Source organism: Coenobita brevimanus, chromosome 5, assembly GCF_032717465.1.
Source record: "Coenobita brevimanus isolate Jiangsu-jjx chromosome 5, ASM3271746v2, whole genome shotgun sequence".
Taxonomy (NCBI): domain Eukaryota; kingdom Metazoa; phylum Arthropoda; class Malacostraca; order Decapoda; family Coenobitidae; genus Coenobita; species Coenobita brevimanus.
Window position 1 is genome coordinate 7,199,309 of NC_136958.1, and position 18,585 is coordinate 7,217,893.

Below are 18,585 nucleotides of genomic sequence, written 5' to 3' on the forward strand. Positions count from 1 at the left end.
CGGAAAATGGTAGTAATAATGGTAGCAGAAAAGGGAGGTGATGGTAGTGGCAGTGGTTGTAGCAGAAGGAAATAGTATGTCACGATAAGGGAGGTGATGGTAGTGGTTGTTAGGATGGGGAAAATGATATTAGAACAGAGAAGTTCCGGTAGTAGCAGTAAGCGACAGTAGAAAATGATATTAATAATGACAGCTGAAAAGGAGGTGATGGTAGTGGTAATGGTTGTGATAGTGGGAAAAATGGCAGTTAGTAAGGGAGAATGTGGTGGTGGTCGTGCTGGTAGAGAAGGATGGTGGTGTTGGTGGAAGAGGATGATGGTGGTGGTGGTGGTGGTGGATGACAGCAGTGGTGGTGGTGGTGTAAGAGGATGATAGTAGTGGTGGTGGTGGTTGGCGAGGATGATGGTGGTAGCAGCGGTGGCGATAGTAGTGGTATTGTGATGGTAATGAGGGTGGGAGGTGCTGATGGTGGTGGTATTATGGTGGTGTAGGAGAGGGGAGGGGGGTAGGTGTTTCAGTGGTCAGGCCAGGGTTTATTATGTCTCATTTGGTAATTTAAGGACGAGGTTATGCTCCACTCAAACAGTTTTTATTTTCACGTTCCAAGCTTCCGTCCATGGCCTTATTGCATTTAGATCTTGTTTTTCCAACTGCCTTCGATCACAGTCTCATCCCCGCCATAATTTCCCCCCGCAGAGGATTAGCCAGGTAGCCCAGGGACAGGCAGAAATAAGCTGTGGCAGCCTCCCTCCCTCCCGCACTGCCCGCGGGGTTAAAAACAGACGCTCCGCCATTGTTGCCGAGAGAGGCGCCCATAGCCAGTCGGGAGGCATCGGTTATGTGCAAAATCGGAAACCGAATATTAAATCGTGTTCGAATATTACTAAATTTCCAAGGCAAAATATATTACTTTGCCCAGATTTCATGACCAGTGTGTTGTCAAGGGAGATGGTATAATTATCTATTGATTTAGCACTCACGCTCATATTCACTAATGTTAGGATGTATTTACTTGTCTTTATACTTCACAGCAGCATTTCCTTGCTTAAAAAAAGTTTGAACGCTATTACACTTCAGGATTTTGCTGCGGTATAGACAACTGAATCTGGACTGAGGACTGAGATCAACCAAAGCACGAACTGACTCGTATCCACCCACACAAGCTGCCTCCCCTGGGGGTTCAAATGTTCGGCCAGCGTGCATGTTAGGCGATACATGGGGGTAGGATAGGGAATAAAGAGAGGAAGATATATGAGGAAGGAAGAGGTAAAGGAGATAGGAGGATAAATGGCTTAGAAACAAACGGAAAGAGAGCATGAATGATCGGTAGGAGGATATGTGAGGCTGGAATTTCAGCTTTAACGTTACTACAAATGGTTGGTAGTAAGGCTGGCAGATACATAGGCTGAGGATTTTGGTGAACTAGAGAAAGGTGGAGTACTAGGAAATTAAAGAAAGAGAAATTAATGCATCAATAAAAGGAAGAGACAGAAATTCAGCTGTAACGTTACTACACAGGGCTGGTAGATAAATAAGGTGAGAATTATGGAAAAATGAGGAAGTTGGAGTACTTTGAAATAAACAAAAAGAAAAATGAATTCATCGTAAAGAGGATAAAAGGCAGAAAGTCAGCTTAACATTACTACGAGTACAAAACTGCTGGTTAGCAAATCTGATAAATATACAGACTGAGCATTAGGTTATGATAAAATGAATGAGGTAGATATGAGGTGGGTCCCATGCTAAACAGATGTGCCAAAATGAAGGTAGGAGCCGTGGAAATGTGAGAGCGTGAGGTTGTGCGAAAGAGAAACTTGAACTGCGCGAAAGAGAAACTTGAACTGCGCACTTAAAGCAGACCTTACCTTATCAATGACTAAATTTGAGTATCCAAACGGGCTATGTAATTACCTTCAGAATTTAAGCGCATGCCAGACGTACGCTAAAATATATTGCCGAAGCTTGAGTAAAACTGACAGTGTTTTGTATGTGAAATGTGTACGAACTGGTTGATTTTCCTATAAATATATATATATATATATATATATATATATATATATATATATATATATATATATATATTTGGAGTTGGTTGTCGCCCTTGTGTTTTATCCCTGCATCACGCTTGTCAGAGGCTGTGGTATATTTCCTGACTACTCATTTCCTTTTTAAAGTTAACATATTCTTTTCATTTTGTATTTTTAGTGTGAATCGTTTTCGTTTTCTTGTCCTTTTTTTTTTTTGGAGGGGGGGTGGGAGGGGCGGATATTATGCTCCCTTCCCCTTAGAGACCCCACAGGGTTTCTACTTCCCGACAGTTTTGGGACGTTGGACAGTGGGGTTTTCGGGTGAGCGAAACATGCAATAATAACAGTAATAATAATAATAATAATAATAATAATAATAATAATAATAATTTTACATGCGATATGTAACATACTGTATGTAGATGATGGAATCTTTTTCTCAAAAAAAAAAAAAAAAATCTTATTGCCTAACAACCTTACGCAAGCAATACTAAGGGATACCTTGAGAAAATCTGCGTAGAAGTGCGTATAATAAAAAAAAGGAATATGTAGAGAAAATTTGCATAGAAATATGTATAAAAAAAAAAGGAATGCGTAGAGGAAATATGCGTAAAAATGCGTAAGCAATAAGCCTGCCAGTACGGTTATCTTGTGCTCGAGTTGGGTATAAATGCTCAAAAATACGCGAACAACACAACAATAATGTCTCATATAGTATCAAAAGCTGCAAAAAGTACGGCAGCAATTAGACTCCACTATGCAGCGCTGATACCTGTGAAGAGTCCATGTGCTGATAAATAGAGCCTCGTTTTATAGCCAGCAATGGCCACTCTAGATAGCACTGGTATCTTGAGACTATCCGAAGACGGTTGTTCATACTGCCGTGTGCATTATATCAGAGAATTTCGTAAACTCATGCGCAAAGAGTTATTAGCCAAAGCACCTTCATGTCCTTTATAACACACACACACACACACACGAAAATAGTAAAGGTAATATGCAAAGAGCACTAAGGAACACACACACACACACACACACACACACACACACACACACACACACACACACTAATAATGGTAATGTAACATACTGTACAAAGAAAATAATGAAGGTAATATGTAAAACATATCGCTAAGGAAGAAATACTGTACTGTGAAGTTAGGTATGTCAAAGTGAAAACGGCTAACTTACGTGAACCATGGAGATGATGGAGGACAGATGGCGGAAGAGTGAAATACAATGACGTCACGATCCATCCGCAGCAGACGACACAGGAGTGGCTGTGTAAACAAAGAATATCCCATGTTGATCACTGAGAATTGGCAATGTATATCATCATGTTCCGTGCCCTTTTTACACTAACTTGGCCTAAAATTGCTCTCCCATCTTGAATACTGAGTTGTAACAGGAGGTTAATAGCAAAATGTGATGCTAGTCATGAAGAAGAGCAATGGATTGACAATGTGTAGCCATATCAGTCTTTTTGGATAAATTATATATATATATATATATATATATATATATATATATATATATATATATATATATATATATCTTAACCTCTTACTTTATTCACGATATTCTATCTATCTCTATCTATCTATTGCCAGACGCCATAATCCCGTAAGGGGTGGCCGTTTGACTTTGAGTTACTTGTTTTACGGAGAGGGGCACTAACCCTCCACCAACCCACTTGTTGACACGTAGGGAGCACGTATGGTTTGGTTATATGGTTACCACCCAGCGTTGTAAATGATTTCTTGGCTTACAGGAAACCATTTGGCTTGTTACTCAATGTAAAGCCACTGTAAATGAAAGAAAAGCAATAAGAAGTGACAGGAAAGATGCTCGCTATTCTAATTTCTCATCTCAGACTTAGAGCTGTACAGCTTTGCTGTAGTGACCCATTCTCCTCAATAAAATTATTTCCTGAAGAGTGAAGAGTCGCCTAGAGATGACAATAACAAGAGAAAAGAACTTCATCCGGATGCGTTACCCCCCCCCCCGTAACCTCGTATGGAAAGCCACGTACCAAGAGGTCTTCGGTAAATTTTCGATATACGATAACATGGGATTCAAAAGCAGGAATTGTACTTTTTTAGTGTTTTTAGACGATTTTGGCTTCCATTTTCCCCGAAAATCAAGTCGTTTCGGTGATACCCCTACCCCCATCAGAATTTTGGCGGCTTTCTATAAGGCTTCGTTAAAACCGTTAAAAAAAAAAAAAAAAAAAGGATGTAGAGAATGCGTAATCTTATCCAAAGGCTTAAGAAATAACACTCTAACCTTGACATACTAGCCAGTGCTGGACAGTGATCGACCTTACGTGCACACCACATCCTTGACCTCGAGGCACTAATTCATACCCACCCGCAAACTTCCGCCAACACACAAGTCGGGCTATGATTGGTTGCAACTCTGCCCGCGAGAGCTGTGATGAGTTAAAGCCCATACATTAAAATACGAAAATCTCTCTAATACGTAATTTGCGACAGAAACGCCAGAGAGGAAAAGTGTTGTAGAAATGTTGAAAATACCAAGAGTTCTGGAAAAATTGCCAGGATTCTCATGATTTCCAAAACTAAATTAATACCATTTCATCCGTGTAAAGCCATTGCATTGAATTTCCTGATTCCTCATATGCGCCATAACTGACATATATACTATAGCTGGCAATATGAGGTTCACTGTTAATCTGATCATCCTCAGGTGCAACCCATCAGACAGGGATGGCTAAAATCTTGCTGAGATAGCTCAGTTGAGAAGCAGAATATTTATGTCCTTGGCACCAGAAACATGCAAATGAGGGGGAATTGGCAGGGTGACACTTCCCCTGCAATGGGGGATGTTGTATATGGCTGGTTGTTCTTGTGGTTTGGTTATTGTGCCTTCAGCCATGGTGCCCCGGGGAGATGGGAATGAGAAAAGTATAGTAGCCGCAGCGAGAAATGAACGCTGTGGTGGGGCAGGCGGGATGACCTGGGATTCCCCCATTGTTGCCATATCCACATGTCACCGACCATAGAGGTAGGATGTCACCGACCATCGGCCACCGCTGCAGCCCCGCTCCATGATCCTTACCCTGTGTCTCTGGCTTTCTCTTTCTCTCTCGGTTTCTATATAAACTGGTGTATTTCCGAAACTAATTATGAAATTATTATGACTTTTGTTCCACACCACCACTGAGGTAAAAATCAAGGAGAGTTTTCTGTATAAAGGTTTCCCCCCCCTCCTAAATGTGGCATATGAGCGGGGGAGTGCGGCCTTGCCGATACCTCCGCCTGACCTATAATTATACACTCGCCAGAACTGACCTGCCCTCAGACAAGGGGGGGGAAACCTTTATACAGAAAACTCTCCTTGATTTTTACCTCAGTGGTGGTGTGGAACAAAAGTCATAATAATTTCATAATTAGTTTCGGAAATACACCAGTTTATATAGAAACCGAGAGAGAAAGAGAAAGCCAGAGACACAGGGTAAGGATCATGGAGCGGGGCTGCAGCGGTGGCCGATGGTCGGTGACATCCTACCTCTATGGTCGGTGACATGTGGATATGGCACAATGGGGGAATCCCAGGTCATCCCGCCTGCCCCACCACAGCGTTCATTTCTCGCTGCGGCTACTATAGCCAGTTAGGAAACCTGATCTCAGTCAAAAGGTTTGGGATAGTTAATACTGTACTACTGGGGGCTGCCACTGTGGCTTGGTTGGTGCTGGATACTTTGGCTTCTGTCAGGTCTGGGGTAGGACTTAGAGAGGTAAAACAGTGCTAGGCCCATTTAAGAATACCACAAGTGTAGGCACATTGCAATGGTGCAATTGTTAGAGCTGGGGAGGTTATATGGGGGGAATACCTTCATCTTGCCTGGGTCATCCATTATTATTAGCCTTGTCCTGCCCCATGGGTGGCTAATTGACTGGATTTAGTACAGTTCATTCATTCATTGCCAGACGCCATACCCAAATGGGGTGGCCAACGGCTTAGAGTTAATTGTTTTACAGGGAGGGGCACTAATCCTCCACCAACCCCACTTGACACGTAGGGATGCCAACAGCATCTGGTGTTCCCAGGCGGTCACCCATCCAAGTACTAACCAGACCCAACGTTGCTTAACTCCGCTGATCGGACGGGAAGCGGTGTACTCAACGTGTTTAGGGTTAAAGGGAAAGATTTCTCTCACTTTTTATTGTTTACATTTTGGTAATGTCAGATGGTTTTATTTGGGGGTTATTAAGCCCCAAAGTACCAGTACTAATTGCCTGTATCTTTATAACCAGTTCTCACTCTCTGAAGACTGGCAAGATCATAATTAAAGATTTTTAAAAACAGCCATAACACAGCTTCCATATGTACTTCTCACCCAACACACATTAATGCCTTCCACATCTCTATTCATGCATGAAGTACAGGGTGGAGACAGGTCAGTTCACCAGTGGTAGCAAGTGGTTCCCTGGCTTATGGACCTAAAAACTGGTTTGAATGTGAAAGTATAGCTGCTCAGTCATGTCAGGCATGTCATTGTAAAAAATCCTCAAGCTACTAAACAAAAATGTGGCTAGGGTTGTGGCTAGGATTAAAAAAATGGCTTGGCCAAAACATAGCCAAGCCTGATTCTGAAGTGGCCCATGGAGAATTCTTTAGGAGGTCTGAGGGTACTTTCCAGGAATCTGTGGTGGCCAGGCATTTTTCAAGGATGGCTAGTGTCATCCCTCCAGCTAAGCCACTGAACGTGATATGACTGTATGAGAAACCATAAACTTTATTTTCCATCTTTCATATACCAGGTAGGAAAGGACTTAGTTGAGGGTTTGTCCAATTACTCCTATTGTTTTATTTCTTGCTGCTCCACTAGCATATTTGGACCGAGAATAAAGTGTCATACCTAAGCTGGAACTTTACATCATCAGTGTGAATTTATTGAACCAAAGTGATTCTGTTGCTCAGGCAACAAACAACTTTTTGAGGACAAGCCTTCATGAGATAACATTTAGCTTTACAAATTTTGAATGCCTCAGTAAAGACTTGTTTCTTAAACATTTTATAACAAAAAGTGGTACATCTTGATTTGAATAATTCTGTAAGTTTTTCTGAGAACAGTTAGGGCAATAAATAGGTCAATGTTGTACATACTTCATAATGAATGTGTTTTCTTAATTTCAGGTGTGTGAGGAAAAAGAAAACGAAAAAGATGTCTGTGATATTTGTGAGCAAGCAGAGTGCCATTGTAGACCATGAAGCCTGGATGCTACAGATGATAGGACAACACAGCAGTAGTGATAATGGTGACCACAGTCACTGTGATGGTGGCATTGAAGAGAGAAAGAAAATTAAGTTCCAAGAATTATTTGACCTTCGCACACCATTCCTGATGGTAATCGTTGCTCTACTTCTTTGATAGTGTATAATTTTCAGATACAGATGATTATGGGATATCACTTGCTGTATTACTTTTACACTAACTTGGCCTAGACTTTCACCTTTTGGCAGCCTGTGTCACAGCTCAGTGGCAGAAAAAGACAGCACTACAGCTCCATGTCCTTATAATAGCACTTCTCATGATTAACATAGTGTTAATCTAACTTGGTCTATATTTTCATCCTCTGGCAGCTTATTTCACAGCTCGCTTGGAGAAAAAAAAACAATACTACAGTCCAGCATTATTTTCATCTCCCTTTTTCATGACAAGCATCAAACTCTGGTATTAAACTGTTGTTACAATTCACCATTAAAGGTGGAAAGATGGTAATTTTAGGCAATGCAGTATTGTATGGTCATTTGTAATAGTTATGAGCTAATTTTGAAGAATAATTACTTAATTAATGTGCTGCATAACTTATGATAATGTTTATATGTGTACCCTTATTAATAATTTTGGTCCAGTGGGATTCACTACTCACACCTAATATCCCTGCTCGGGCCAACTTGTTATACAGTATTCTGCTTTTCTTACCATAGCACTGTTTCCATCTTATTTTTTACATATTGTACTTCAGTTTTCAAGCCCTTCATCTTGCACTAATAATACATGGTTAATTTTCATCTGGCATTTTTTTTCTCTCTCCTTCAGGATGACCAAGCTTGTAAAAAGGCAGTCGAGTTGGAGGCAAAAGAAGCTAATGCTACAGAAGGAACAGCATTTGCCAGGGAAAGAAAAAGGAAAAGAAAGAAAAGTATAATGAATTGTTTTAAAAATGACTGAAAGAAATGAACAACCATACTGCAGATACAATAGTGTGTTAAGATGCATCTGTCATCATCACTCGAACCTTTTGTTCCTTTAAAGAACTTAGGATGCTGAAAGTATTGAACACAGCTCTTAGGGATCCACAAAGTAGTGGATTGATATTCGTGTCCACAGTAGTACAGTACTGCAGACAACTCTTAACATAGTATTCAACCCTTCAGCTGTATCACAGAGAATTATGGGTATCCACTGTACTTTTCAGAGGAGCCCAGGATACAGGGTAATGAGAGTGAGGCAGAGGTGGGGCACATACAGGAGGTGTTTTCTGCCCTCAGGCTTACACCAGAATTCAAGGCACACTTCAGTTATATTCCTACCCCTCAAGACTTTAGGCTCAATAATTCTCACATTAGAGACCTGAGAAAGAGGTATACTGTAATTATTCAATGTAGTAGTTTCTTTGATATTGTAGTTCTCAATAAATTTTCAGGATTATACAGGTTTTACACACTGTTATGATGTTAATATGGTAGGATGTATACAGATTAATTTGGAAACTATATATACTATCACAAGCACAAGTTTACGGACAGTCCCCTGCCAGCATTGTGTCCAGCTTTCCATATTTTTTCTTCTTTTTTTGAGTGTTGCGAGTATTCTTCATTCTCATAATTTTGTTGTGTGCTTTCAGATGTTATCGCTTAAAAATAAAGTATTTCATGTAACAGCTTCCACTGACACAGCTGGTACAAAAGTGTTGGTCAACTCTTGATTGTGATACTGGAAATCTGATCTTTGTTGTAGAACTCATCTTAGTTATGCTTTTTGATGTCAGAAGCATACTTTAAATTAACTGACTGAGTATGAGGATAACTTTTTTATCTTATTCTTACCACGTTCTCATTACAGTATTTAATTCAGCTTAGGATAGAATTTTCATACTGGAGGGGTTAGTTATACCCTTAATAAACCTTTTCAGTATGAGAGGCCTTCCCTCAGTTGAATTAAATGATCCTGTAGCCGCAAGAATAAACTTTAAAGGATTTCACCCGAATTCAGATGGTTAACCATCATCTCTGTTGCAGATTCACTGAGGCCACGAACACTGTCCTCCCACTTTTGGATGAATGCTCTGGCCAAGGAGGCAGACTTCAGTACAAGGTGATAGATGGGAAAGAGTACGTCCTTCCCCCTGATGTACGGTATATTTGTGGTGATGCAGCAGACATCCTGAAGCACACGGCTGGCACATTGTATGATCTGGTTGTCCTGGATCCACCTTGGCACAATAAGTACATCAAGAGGCGCAAAATGGGTCACGGCAGCCATCATGGGTAGGAAATTTACTGTCATCTAGTGACTTTCACACCTGGGTCACTGCACAGTCATTGGTTAATCCCTTCACTCCGATGCCATACTTTTTAGTGTTCTTGCTGTCTCCAGATAATTTATTTAGCTTTGGATTTTTTTTTTTTTCCCAATCAAGGGAAGGTATAGTTAGCTTTCCATATCCTCCCCTCACTACTACAGGTTTGCCCCCAAGATTAATAGAATTGTCTGGTATTTGCAAATATAAAATGCAAATGTCATCAGACTGAAGGGGTTAATACTGTATCATAGTGGTTGTAAGACTGTTTGTGATTTGTTAGCTTCTGTACTGCATAGTGAAGCTTATGAGCCTCATTGCTGTTAAGTGCAGCACTGTACACTGTAGTCCAGATGCCTGACTATCATCTAATGGTATAGGTTTCAGTCTGGTATATTACAGCCAGATAAAGGACTTTTAGCCCTTAGTTCTTTCTTTGTTATAAAAATAATAAAGAATAAATAATAAAAAATAAAAACCCATTATTTCTAGCTATGATGATCTGAGTCCCTAACTTGAATGTTGGGGTGTGACTGATGCTAGGTTGCATTGAAATAAAATGAAGGTGCTGTAACATTAACTTTCCTGTGGTAATGTCAGCCAGTCACCTGCAGAGTGATTGAGTCATCCTAATCAGGAAACTTAAAACACACTGTAATGTGATGAACATTCTTTTTGTTTTTAATGCTGGTATTAAGACTGTAGCTGAGTATTAATGTATACTGTATTTCCTTGTTGGCTGGGTCATCTTAATCAGGAAACTTTAAAGACACTATAATGCGATGAACATTCTTTTTGTCATTCATAATGGTATCAACACGTAAGCTAAGTGTTAAAAAATTATATATTTCCTTGTCTTCTTTCATCATTGTAGTCCTTCCCCTTTGGAAATGGGATAGAAGATTGTTGACAACAGAATTATTTCCTATTATCTTTGTACTGTTATCCTCAATTTAAGGTGTTTCACACAGTTGTTTCATAATGTTTCTTCACTTAAACTTCCTTGCGACTCATTATGAAGTTGTTTTGAAGTCAGAAATGAGTGGTTTTTTGCAGTTAAACCCTCAGACATGAAGCAAAAGCATGTCTCACCTAAAGTAGTTTCACTAAAACGGTCTCTCACCAATATGATCCGAAACTTTAAATGAGGACTGACCGTGCAGTTACCATGACAGTACTGTAGTGTCTGCTGACTCCATATCATGACAATACAATCTCAACCCAGGTATGACATGATGACTGTGGAAGACATCTTGCGGCTTCCTATTGGTAGTGTGCTGAGGGATGGAGCTCTGGTGGTTGTGTGGTGTACCAATAATTCATCACAGATACGAGAATTCCTGACTGGATTGCACCTTTGGGGAGTTCAGCTAGTGGCCAAATGGTACTGGCTGAAGGTATGATCTTAGTGAAAGTTTGAGAATTACCTGAGGCATGTTTTTGTTGTCTAGGCTGATGTTTGGAATTCAAAGCTATGCTTGTGACATCTGGTTTCTGCCTACAAAAGCAAGTCTATTTTCAAACTGAAAAACTATAGTCACAGTTCAGTCTCTTTACCTTGGTATCCATAGTTACAGTACCTTTAACTAATCCGTTATCAAGCCAATATCACCTTAAGTCCATACTGATGATAAGCCATGTAAATAAAGGACAACTGGTTAGGACAAGGAGGTACATTTTGTCATGTGTTGCTAACCATTATGGTCAGTTAACCTTAGTGTTAAAGCTAACAATTTACCATTAAAGTATGCAGCACCAAATTGCTCCCCAGCTTGCTTAGGAGGGATACAAAGAAAATCTTGGCGTAAATGAAATATACTGTACTTTGGTCAGATTCAGGTTGATTTTTTCAACAAAAATAATTTCATCAATGAATGCAGAGGTACACTTGTAAAATATATACAGTATTGGAGCTCATTAACCCATACCACGCTAGTGACGTAGATCTATGTCCCCTTCAAAAATGTCGGTGACATAGATTAATGTCCTGCAGCACTGGGAAGTCATTGCAAGCAACTGAAGCAAAATGGAAGGTAATACCGAATCTCGCTAACTTCAGACATTTCTCCGCTATGCTTACAACACTGATTTAGGAGTGCAGGAATCGAATGGGTCTTCACAGGCTCACAGCTGCTCTGCTCTGTCTGTAACCTTGAAGATTTCAAGAGGTCGAGTGGCACCAGCCTGACTCGATTCAACCTACTTTCTGGCTTTAGTGATTACTTTTATTAGTGCCAGGGATCTTATATTGATGTATTAAGCCCATTTACCCACAAAAAAAATCCAAAATCAGTTCACAAGCTCACACTCTGCTCTCTCAGTAACCTTGAATATTTCAGAGGTAGAGTGGCACTAACCTGACTCGATTAAACTAACTTTCTGGCTTTAGTGATTACTTTTACTAGTGCCAGGGATCTTATATTGATATATTAGCCCATTTAGCCTGAAAAAAATAAATAATTAAATAAAATCAGTTCACAAGCTTACGGCCATTCTGCTCTCTCAGTAACCTCGAAGATTTCAGAGGTAGAGTGACACCAACCTGATTTGGTTCAACCAACTGTCTGGCTTTAGTGATTACTTTTATTAATGCCAGTGATCTTATATTGATGTACTGTATTAAGCCCATTTAGCCTGGGGGGGGGGGGAAATCGGCCAGCGTAGAGGGGTATATATATATATATTTTTTTGGCCTAGTGCAGTACGGGTTAACCCCCTGAATTCAGTGATGTATGGTAATTTGAGCTGATTCTTGCTATCTCCAGACACTTTTACTCAGCTATGATATTTTATTTCAAAATGGTACTGTATTGCTTTCATTAATGCTTTCACTACTAGGGTATTCTCCAAAGCTGAATAAGGCAGTCTGTAGATATAAGAATGAAATATAAAATACATTATCAGATTGAAGAGGTTATGTACATTACACAGCAAACAAAGCACGAAAATTACCTTTCACATCTGCAAATGTACAAAATTATGTGGCATTGAACTGGAATCAGCATAAGGACAACCTCCATATATTACTGCACTGGCAATAAAAGCTTTCAATTAGCCTAATTACTTTCAGCCTGAGGATGTACTTTGGTTTTATTCTTGCTGCTGCCAGGCAGTGTAATTCAGTTTTGACCTCACACTCACCTGGATATGAACCCAGTGGGCTGCTGGCTGAAGCTGCCTTTTTCCTGCAGTTCATCGTCATCAGCCTTTCAAAGGATAAGGATGGAGAGGAGGTGTCTGTATAGCCTATCTGGCTAGAGGAATTGCTCAGCTATATTGGTGCCATGGCATGAATGTATCCTTCTCTGGCAGTGAGAAAGGTTAATGGAGACTAGAATTATCTGATTCTCTCCTGAGCTTAATGCAGCAAGAATAAATATAGACATCATCACAGAGAAGGGTTTAAAAAGACATAACAATTTCTGTGTTGCCCAAAATCACTATCAATGTTGGCAGGTGACTCGAGGTGGGGAACCAGTCACACCACTGACAGACTCATGCCTCAACAAGAGGCCATATGAACATCTCTTCCTTGCTCAAAAATACAAGTCAAATGGCAGCAGTTCCAGTATTCCAGATGGCTTGGTGTTCAGCAGTGTGCCTAGTGGTTTACATTCCCACAAGCCACCACTAGAAGGTAATGATAAGTCAGACTTCAAAAATACTTGATTATAAGCTATTGCATTGGAAGGACACCTTCCCACAGTAGCACCATTGCACCTGGACAGATGACCTACTGGAATGCACAATTGCCTCTCATCAACCCCCCCAGCCTTCTAAATGGAGGATGATGGACAACAGTTTTAATTTCCTGTGGACCACTGGGTTAATGTTCAGATGAGCCCAGGGTTGCAAGTTCCTTGTACATTGCAATTTCCTGAGTCTGAATTCCAAATTTCTGAAAATACCAGTTTTCCAAAAGAATTTTGAGTCCGTTTACTAAAATATATTAAAAATATATATTTTTTAACTGAAAAAAGTCTTGGTTTAGTTTACAGGCTCACCACTGTAATGGCAAAACCCTGCAGTAGTATAGTTACCCAAGCCAGCTTAAGTTGGACTCGTTTGAACCACCTAGTTGATTTCATAATTTTCTGTTCTGTGATTCTGTCCCAGTGAACAAAAAGCTGTCAATGGCAATTGTTAACGTTTTACACCTGAACCACTAGAACTGTGCAAGACAAATTACAGCATGGATACAATGATTACTGAAGAGAATGCAAAGTGGATTATTCATATAAGTGATGGTAATCATTGAGTATTCCATTAAAAATATATATATATATTTTGGATTTGGGAATTTTGTTGTATTTTATTATATTGTAGACTTTTTTTTTTTTTCTTATCAAGAATTTTATCTGCACACATCCTACTCTGAGAACTGATTGTCATTTTTATATAAAAACAAAAACTCAGTTCTTTCCTTATCCCCCAAAGAAGGATGATAGACTGCAGGAAAAAGAACTTTGGCCTAGAGTCTACTGGGCTCACTTTCAGATAAGCCTGGGGCCACAGCAACAATGTTGACTTGCATCAGTCAAAGTTACGTTCAAACTTCACTTTATAATGCTGTCAGTAATCATCTTTCATTTTCAGAGATTCTGAAACCATACATGTGCCCACGCCCGCAGTGTCTGGAGGTGTTTGCCCGTAGCCTTGTACCTGGATGGACCAGCTTTGGTCTAGAAGTCTTGCGGCTACAACACTCATCCCTGTTCCAAACTATCACATGAAACTAGTTTTCCACTGTTTTGTATGGGGGGCCCTAACTGAAAAGTCCCAGGCTTGATTCCTGGGCTGACCACAAGCTAGGTATCTTTACCCCAGCCTGTCTATACCAAAACCTGAACTGGGGACCTGATTGTAAATTTGACAGTTGTATGTTGTCCAGGTGAAGACTTGGGCCTGGGAATAACTAAATGTCTGCCGTAATGATCCTTGAGTAGTTAGCAGTCATTAATCTAAGTCTTCATTATTACCTGCATACAGTTAGCTTCAGCTTTACATTTCAAATACAGAATAAAATATTTTGACAATTTCCACTGTATAATCACGTCAGTATACTTTCCATACCTTAATTCTGGGTTTGCTCGGACAAGTTGGACATGCATTTTCAACAATGATTCTGTTCCTTTAATGACAACTAATAAATGTGTTCCTCACAACCTCGTCTCTCTGTTCATCCTCCATTTCGTTCAGTTTCCATTACCGTACTTCATGATTACAGTTACATTAATCTTATTAACCCTTAAGAGATGGGTGTCCACATATACTGTACAGTTCAAGAGTACCTGTACTTGTGGCAAAGAGACGGGTGTCCGCATATGCAGTCCCACCATTTTTCAGAGTAGCGTGGGCATTAAGCAGCTTCCCATGCTCTAGGGAGGAGTATGATAACAATAACAAACCCTCCCCAACACCCTCCCACTATTGTATTTTTATATATACATATATACTGAATCATCATCATCATCATCCAGACCTCCTTTCCCACCTTAGGGCAAGGTGAGGTGTAGCAATGTCCAAACTGACCAAGTTTGCCCAATCCAATGGGCCACGCTTCCATTCACTCATCATTCGATCATCCAGAATCCTGGCTCTATCTGATATACCAAAAAACTTTCACCACATTCTGTAGGGTCACATGGAGAGTGAGAGACTGAGGAGGAGAGAGTATGAGAGTGAGGTGGAGGGGGAGGCCAAGGATTAGATGGAGGGACGGAGTGGAGAGGTATATGAGAGAGGGGGCGTGAATTGGGAGCAGGGCAGTGAAATGGCGGGAGACAGGGCGATTTGTTTGTGACCGCCCCGTATGGGATTAAGGCGTCTGGCAATATAGATAGATAGATAGCCATAAATGTATCCAATCTAGTCAATCCGAATGCTGTCACATCAGAAAAGGGTGCCAAATCCCTGATCATGCACTTCTTCTCACAACGTTCATCCACCCAGCTCGATCTTGTCAGTCCCCTAGCCTCACCAACTTCCATACCTCATTTCCTCACACACTCATCCACCATATCCCTCCACCTTCTCCTTGGCTACCTCACGTCCTCCTTCAAATTTGCTCAGATATAAGTTTTTCAACATCCATTCTCTCCACATGACCATACCATCTCAGTACACTTTCTTCAATTCTGGTGTCCACAGACTTCCTCACTCTGTATCTTTCACTAATCAAATTATTTCGTATCCTATCCACTCTCTGTACTCCACATACATTCCTCAGCAGTCCCATCTTCACTGCTCTCACTCCTGACTTTTCATTTTCATGCCACACCATTGTCTCACATCTATATGTTAAGTTGGCACTAACATTCCTTCATGTATGCCACATGCAGCTGCAATGCTCAAGTCTCTGTTTTTTATCGTGGCCTTCAAAGCACCAGCTACTTTCCTTCTTTGTGTCACTCTACTTTCCACTTCTTTGGCACATTTTCCTCTCTTTTCTGTCACTGTACCCAGGTATTTGAACTCTCTCACCAATTCCAGTCTCTCTCCATTCACTGTAACATCACACTGGGAGTCACATTCTCTCTAGATTACCTTCACCTTACTCTTTTCTACATTTACTCTAATTTCTACATTTACTCTCAAGGCACTGCTCACAAACATCAGCAAAACTCTGCAAGTTGCAGTGCATCAGAAGCATACAACAAATTTCAGATATTCCACCCATCACCATTCATAATTACCAACACCATCACTCTCTCCATTACTTGCATTATTACTTCTCTCATCACCCCGTCCATAAATATATTAAACAACCATGGGGACATCACACAACCTTCGTCGCATGTCCACACTGATTGTGAACCATTCACTTTGACTCCCATTTACTCTTACACATGCCTCACTACCATCATAGAAACTCTTGACCACACCCAGCAGCTCACCATCTACACCACACAAGCATAAAACCCTTCCACAATCCTTCTCTGTCTACTTTGTTCTATGATTTTTCCAGATCCATGAATGCCATAAACACTTTAAAGTCCTTCTCACAAGCCTTCTCCATTATGTCTCACTGCAAATATTTGATCCACACATCCCCTGCTACTCCTAAAGCCACCTTGTTCATCACTCACTAGGACTTCTGGAATCTCCCTTACTTTCTCTATAATTCATCCATATACCTTCCCTACAACACTCAATAAACTTATGTCATGATAATTCTTGTATTCATTTACCTCACCATTATTTCTGTACAGGGGTACAATCACTGTCTCCTTCCACTCTGCTGGCACATTTTCATTCATCCATGCCTTCTTACACATCTCCAACAAGCACTTCATTCCACTATTTCCATTACACTTAATCATCTCTGCATACACCTCATCAACCCCATCTGCTTTCCCATTTTTCAGATGCTTCACAGTGCTCTTCACCTGTGTGTCACGTTTCCTGGCAATGCATTCCTTCTCTGCACACCCCCAAAACCAATCATGTTTACAGTGGCTCTGCTCTCTCCATTCCCATTCATCAGGCTTTCAAAATATTCTTTCTATCTGGTCCTTATTTCATCCCCATGGGTTAATAATCTACCACTTACATCCTTCACACTTTCACATTTTTTCCATGTCACTTCTACATTTCCGCACCTCTTTCCAGAATAACTTTCTTTTTCCACAGTAATTTGCATTCATTTCTCTTCCATGATCATCATTTACCTCCTCCTCTTTCCTCTTCACTAGTCTCTTAACGTGCTTCTTGCTCTCAGTATATTCAGTTATTTCAACTGACCCCCTGTTCTGTAACCACTCGTAATGTATCTTCCTCTTTTCCTCCACTGCTCTCTTAACCTCTTCATCCCATCATGCCATACCATTCTTCTCTGTTGTCACTCTTGCCACACCACACACTTTAGCATTCCTCAATATGGATTTCACAGGCTATCCAGATCCATTTCATTCCAATTCGCTGATTCTAATTTCTCCCCTACTTTGGTCCTGCATTCATCTATTTCTTTGATCCTCAGCTTCTTGACTTTCAGTCTTTCTCCCTGACTGCTCCTCTCTCACTCCCCTTAGCTTGATCCTGCATACCACAATCATATGATCTGATAGACCTCCACATCATCCTCTCATAGCCCTCATATCAGCAACCATTCCCAGCATCAACCTCTCTAAAAGCATGTAATCAATCAGGCTCCTTTCAACACTATTCCCATTCCCTCTATATCATATATATTTATGTGCATCTTTGTTTGATATACAAATTGCAAATGTACAACTTCCCTTCCTGACACATATCCTTCAGTTGCTTCCCATTATCATTTTCTCCTGGTACTCCATTGCAACCCATTAAGTTGTCTTCAAGACAAGTACCTACTCTTCCATTCATATCGCCCATTACGATCACTTTACAGCTCCTGGGCATTTCTCCCACTGTTTCATCCAGCTCATCCCAAAACCTGTCTTCTCTCACTTGCTCTGTCCTCACACAGAGCATACACTACGTACCTTCTCAAACTTGCACTAGGCATACATACCTCTCGAGCTGATACAATTGTAATCTCTCATTCCACTCTGTCACACCTCATTCATCAAGAGGGCAACACCTTCCTTCCATTTTCCTCGCCCATTCATGTTTGATCTTACACATTTCACACCCTCCCACTCCACTTCACACCATTCCATCTTAGTTTCACACAATGCCATCACAGCATATCTCACACTCTTGAACACATTAACCATTTCCACCCTCTTGCTTTCCCCATTCACACCTCTCACATTCCAAATGGCCATGCAAATTTGCCCTTTTGGTTGGGGCCCTGAGCAGGTGTTTTAAGAGATATTTTGTAGTTGCTGAGTAACCCTGGTCTGTCTGGTCATGCAGACCTCAACTACAGGCCATCCCAATGTTCTCCTGTGGCAGACAGTGCCTTGTCACAGTGAGGCATGGGGAAGTGTGCAGGTTTGGTTCCCGGATAGAAGCTGCATTTGCATCTCTCCGCTTTGTTAATGGGCACCATAGTAAGCTCCACATCACCCTATTACTTGGTT

General features: G+C 40.7%; 1 protein-coding gene and 1 pseudogene across 1 annotated transcript in view; one reads left to right on the forward strand and one right to left on the reverse strand.

Annotated features, from left to right (window-relative positions):
• Nucleotides 1–14,737, forward strand: part of Mettl4 (Methyltransferase like 4) — a 48,878-nt gene extending 34,141 nt beyond the window's left edge. Inside the window, exons 2-8 of the mRNA XM_080270417.1 lie at nucleotides 7,191–7,401; nucleotides 8,098–8,200; nucleotides 8,477–8,642; nucleotides 9,300–9,548; nucleotides 10,806–10,977; nucleotides 13,037–13,217; nucleotides 14,177–14,737. Of these exons, the coding sequence (XP_080126543.1) occupies nucleotides 7,219–7,401; nucleotides 8,098–8,200; nucleotides 8,477–8,642; nucleotides 9,300–9,548; nucleotides 10,806–10,977; nucleotides 13,037–13,217; nucleotides 14,177–14,313 (1,191 nt within the window). The 5' untranslated portion in view covers nucleotides 7,191–7,218 and the 3' untranslated portion in view covers nucleotides 14,314–14,737. The remainder of the gene's footprint in view (nucleotides 1–7,190; nucleotides 7,402–8,097; nucleotides 8,201–8,476; nucleotides 8,643–9,299; nucleotides 9,549–10,805; nucleotides 10,978–13,036; nucleotides 13,218–14,176) is intronic.
• Nucleotides 6,076–6,195, reverse strand: LOC145399155 (5S ribosomal RNA; annotated as a pseudogene).
• Nucleotides 14,738–18,585: the final 3,848 nt, after the last annotated feature.